Below are 5480 nucleotides of genomic sequence, written 5' to 3' on the forward strand. Positions count from 1 at the left end.
ATATATATATATATATATATATATATATATATATATATATATATATATATATATATATATATATATATATATATATATATATATATATATATATATATATATATATATATATATATATACATATATATATATTTATTGACATACTATTCTCGCGATCATCTAGATCTCTTTTGCAGGGGTGTCTCTGTAGAATCATGTACACACTATGTAATGTGTAATTGTTGCGAATATCTGATAACGAGAAACGTTCTTGTGCTGCTGTTACTGGGCATACCTCAGAACTCGACACACATTCAGATACCCCACAGATGTATATGGTCCTGGATCAAGAATCGGATTGTCCCCAAGGATGAGCGGAGAAACGACTATATGGCCAATGGAGACGGTGGTAGCCATGGTACAGAGGAGGACAACATAGGTGAGCGAAACAACTGCGACAGGCTGTGCACTGTTTGGTGAAGGCGTGTGGTTGCTACTGGGCGTCTGTGTTGGTCTTTATCTGCATACAGACGTACTCATGTGTGATCCGTACTCCTGTGTTGTATATCCCCCCAATAAGAATCAGATGTATAAACGGATATACGTGACTCGACTGAAGGAGTGATATTCTGATAGCCACTCACTGCGAGGGCTGTCTCCGGGTCTTCAGGACTGAGTAGTCTGCTGTGGTGTGTCATTGCTCTCATCTGGCGATGTCAGTGATCGTTGGATGTGCCATGCTGTACTTTGCATCAGTTGTCCACTCCGCTGTGCCGCGCGCTAGTGTTAATGTGAATTGTAGTGCGTTGTACTATGCCATATGAAGTGCTTGCCATCTTCGTATGTACATGTATATGCACATGTACACGTACATGTATATGTACATGTACATGTACACGTACATGCACATGTATGTAAGATACAGTAGTGGCAGCGTGCACGCAATATGATGTCGAGGTCTGGTTTCGTATATTGGCAAACCTTCGATGTCTCAGAGATACAACACTGCCATCTGTGCGGCTTAACGTGTGCGGTGGTAGTAAAGTAAGTTGCGTGCGGGGAAAACCAACCGTAGCTGTGGTAGTGGATGTGTCTTGTTTTCAGGTTTTGTATATTGTCCGTGTTTGCTTGGACCTTTAGACACATATCTGTCCCTTCAGTAAATACAACAGAGACCAAGTAGCACGAGACAGCTCCGTGGAAAGCGACGTCGTCGACCAATGTGCTGAATTGATTATCAGACTTTACCCATTCACGTGTCTTTGTTTAGGATTTGTTTATAAGACATAACTTCTTCATATGTCTTTGTTGTATTTATTATTCACTTCTCTCTGAGGATAGATTGCCAGTTGAGATGTACACACCTCATATGTCCTTCATATGTCTTTATTGTGTTTTTTATAAGTCCATTTTCCTTCACTTCTCTCAGAAGATAGCTTGCCAGTTGAGACGTACACACCTCATATGTATTTTATATATCTTTGTTGTATTTTGTTATGAGTCCATTCTCCTTCACTTCTCTCAGAGGATAGCTTGCCAGTTGAGATGTACACATCTCATATGTCTTCATATATCTTTGTTGTGTTTGTTATAAGTCCATTTCCCTTCACTTCTCACAGAGGATAGCTTGCCAGTTGAGATGTACACACCTCATATGAATTTCATATATCTTTGTTGTATTTGTTATGAGTCCATACCCCTTCACTTCTCTCAGAGGATAGCTTGCCAGTTGAGATGTACACACCTCATATGTCTTTCATATGTCTTTGTTGTGTTTGTTATAAGTCCATTCCCCTTCACTTCTCTCAGAAGATAGCTTGCCAGTTGAGACGTACACACCTCATATGTCTTTCATATGTCTTTGTTGTGTTTGTTATAAGTCCATTCCCCTTCACTTCCCTTAGAAGATAGCTTGCCAGTTGAGATGTACACACCTCATATGTCTTTCATATGTCTTTGTTGTATTTGTTATAAGCCCATTTCCCTTCACTTCTCTCAGAGGATACCTTGCCAGTTGAAATGTACACACCCCATCCAGAATGGCTCGACTCTGCTGATCGTGTGTGTCTTGTGTGGGGTCAAGGGTCAGACGGTCAGCTGGGCATAGGTGACTGTGTGGGCTACACCACGCCTCAGGTACACTACACTGAGTCACCATTGGCTGTGTTGTCCGTAGGATTGTTATGGGTTTGATTTAAATTGCATGTGTGTGTATGAGACGGCTGTGTGTTTGTTATGTTAGAGGGAGTGTAGGTGTAGGACCGTGTGTGGTTTGTTCACACTCTTGCCGGCTGGTTCGTGACTCACTGTCGATGTCGCGTACAGCGCATGTGCGCTGGGAACGATATACTGTACTGCTTTACTTCACATAACAACATAACGTACCGCACTTTCCTTCACATGATAATGTTGTACCTACTTTGACACGATTGTTACATAATAAAGGTGGATTTGAAACTGGGACCAGGATGTGCCAGGAGACCTTGTTATAGCTTGGTGTGCCTAGCTACATACCCAATCCACAACGAGCCAGTCTTACCTACATTTCATTTTAAAACTCAGCCATGCACGCATATGTCCATACCTACATTTCATTTTAGTACTCAATCATACATGCATATGTTCGTATCTATATATATAGCATACGTATCATCTGGATAGATCACGCTTCAATTAAACACCAGCCATCCACACACAAAGCCTTTACGTCCACCTGTGACACACTCTATATTCATACAGATCGTTTTGTCAGCTGTTGTCGGTCTAAGCGAATCTGCAGTCCTTCGCAGTCTACTTAAGTTTACTTATCTTACTTCGATCGTGTCCGTTGGTCGTATACCTACTCAATCCTTTCGTTGCACCTGCCTTCTCCTCAGGTGCTGCTGTCGATGATAGACCGACCTCTGATGAACGTCAGTGCGGGGCATAGCCACACCGTCGCCATCGGAGAGTTGGCAGATGAGGAGGGCTCAGGCCATGGTGTCCTCATGTCATGGTAAGTCAGAACTACACACTATCACACGCACAGCTGGGATGGCCTATCACACGCGTATATATATATATATATATATATATGTGTGTGTATGTATATATGTATCATCGCGTATACTAAGTATTCAATGATTTTTCGTTTAAGGGCTTAGGGAGCATCCATTGTAGCCTCACACTATCAGATGCGTGTACACTCTTCTCTCAGGGGGTCGAATATGTATGGCCAGACAGCCAAGGAATTGGACCACTTCTCTTTCAGCACGGGATTTGGGGGCCCAGAAGACGACGACGATGAGGTAGATAGACAGAGTGAAGACATGCATGCATGTGAATGGGTGGATCATAGGACTGAGTGTGTGGGCATGGTTGTACATGTATCTAGGCATGTGAATGGGTGGATCATATGGCTGAGTGTGTGGGTATGGTTGTACATGTATCTAGGCATGTGAATGGGTGGATCATAGGACTGAGTGTGTGGCTTTGGCTGTACACGTATCTAGGCATGTGAATGGGTGGATCATATGACTGTGTGTGGCTATGGTTGTACATGGCTTATACTACAGACATATGCTTGGCAAAGACATGTATATAGGGTTCATAGTATTAGGTTAAGCCGAAGTGTTCTGGCGGATGTCGGCCACACACCGTGTGACCACATAGCGCAGTGGCTCTCTTATCACAAACATGAGGCATCTCACTCGCAATGATAGGTCATCACCGACCTCAGCCTACTAACGTATACAATCGACAAGACTACGGCAGGAGACGTGCAAAGGTTATGGCAGAACTTACCAGACGGATTTTGGGACATTTTGCGGTCCAAAAATTGCACCTATTGTCTTCATTTGTGGTTCAACAAGCGCATCCACTGTCTTCATTTGTGGTGCAATAGTTGTTTTCTGTCATCTCCCTATATATATATTTATATACTCATAACTTCACTTGTTTGCGTTTATAACGCATTCCTCACTCTCCCCATGTACAGGATGAGCAAAGTGTACCACTACTAGTACCAAGTTTAAACGGATTCCGCTTCAATGACTGTGCTACTGGCCTGTACCATACGTTGGCGTTGGGTGTCTCCAGAGCGGTAGGCGAGGTGAGATTGGACTTACCAGTACAAATTTATATAAGCGAATACGTTTACGGGATAAGATCATGAGCGCGTTCACTGCCTGTACTCGGGTCTTATGCGTATGTGAATGTGTCATGAGAGTTTTCATGTACACGTGGCAATGGTACATCCAGGCGTGCGTGCTCTGAGGGGTTTATCCCCAGAGGTGTGGAATGCGTTTAACGTGTGAGTTTTGTGGGTGTGCGTTAAAAGATCCACCGAGTCCTCGATACGTCGCCTGGGCGCGTCTCTGTGTGATGTGTCCTGGATCCGTTTACGTTTTGAAGTGACTTTTTCTTCTCGTTCTATCTGTACAATCCGCATACATACAATGCTCATAAATACATACACAACAACTTCGTCTGTATATGCACAACATACTCATAAATACATACACAACAACTACATTTGTATATGCACAACATACTCATGAATATATACACAACAACTACATCTGTATACGCTCAACATACTCATAAATACATACACAACAACTACATCTGTATATGCACAACATATTCATTAATACATACACAACAACTACATCTGTATATGCACAATATGCTCATCAATACATACACAACAACTACATCCCCATGTCCATAACATGCTCATAAAGACATACACACCTACTAACGAGTTCATTTAATCCAACACAAGGATAGCAGCGATGACGAAAGAGGATCTCTGGACGGACACTCACGGGAATATAACCGACAGCACACGAAGGTGTTCGCCTGGGGGAGTGCGCTTTTGGGTGAGTTTAACTTGCACTCCCTAAACCCTAGGTTTTAGGGTTTTAGGGTTTTAGGGTTTCCAAATCCTAAATCTTAAACCGTATATCCCCTGAAGGAATATACTCGCTCCTAGTTTGTGGGATTAGGCTCGTGTTGTGATATCCCATAGTCAATGTGGAATGAATTAACGTCTTACCTGTACAGAAGTAGGAAGAACCCGAACTAGCCTCAGTAACCAAAGGAACATATACACACACCCCTCAACACATACAACACATACAACACATACAACACATACAACACATACAACACATTCTACCAGACAGATACGAAAGTGGTGGTATTAGTCAAATATACGTTAAATGCATATGCACAACAAAGTGCACCTGTACTGAGTTTGGTCGCGTTCTCGGAAAATGTGGACAGATACGTATGAAGCACTAGGTGAGCCCCTATGGTACAATTACATGTTAGCTATAGATACTAAAGAAAAACCAAAGACAGTTTGCGGCCCCCTATGTAGTTCTGTCCATGTAAGTCTTTGATCTGCATATGAATACATACATATGTGTGGACATTTTCAAACAAAGTGGCTAGCAAATACACCCAATTGCGTATGTACGTTTTATATACTGCATCTATCTATCCATATATATTTA

The 5480-nt window shown here is 42.3% G+C and overlaps 1 protein-coding gene across 3 annotated transcripts in view; it reads left to right on the forward strand.

The window, feature by feature from the left end:
* The first annotated feature begins 275 nt into the window (after nucleotides 1-275).
* SARC_03257 (hypothetical protein) overlaps nucleotides 276-5480 on the forward strand; it is a 10707-nt gene continuing 5502 nt past the window's right edge. For 2 of the 3 annotated variants that reach the window (XM_014302960.1, XM_014302959.1), the window contains exons 1-6: nucleotides 276-418; nucleotides 1979-2115; nucleotides 2856-2974; nucleotides 3176-3266; nucleotides 3956-4069; nucleotides 4745-4841. In XM_014302960.1, the coding sequence (XP_014158435.1) occupies nucleotides 370-418; nucleotides 1979-2115; nucleotides 2856-2974; nucleotides 3176-3266; nucleotides 3956-4069; nucleotides 4745-4841 (607 nt within the window). In that variant the 5' untranslated portion in view covers nucleotides 276-369. Of the gene's footprint in view, nucleotides 419-562; nucleotides 669-1978; nucleotides 2116-2855; nucleotides 2975-3175; nucleotides 3267-3955; nucleotides 4070-4744; nucleotides 4842-5480 lie in introns of those variants that run through there. The other variant, XM_014302958.1, reaches the window with a different exon arrangement.

The sequence above is a fragment of the Sphaeroforma arctica genome (genome assembly GCF_001186125.1).
Source record: "Sphaeroforma arctica JP610 unplaced genomic scaffold supercont1.162, whole genome shotgun sequence".
In the NCBI taxonomy this organism is placed as follows: domain Eukaryota; class Ichthyosporea; order Ichthyophonida; genus Sphaeroforma; species Sphaeroforma arctica.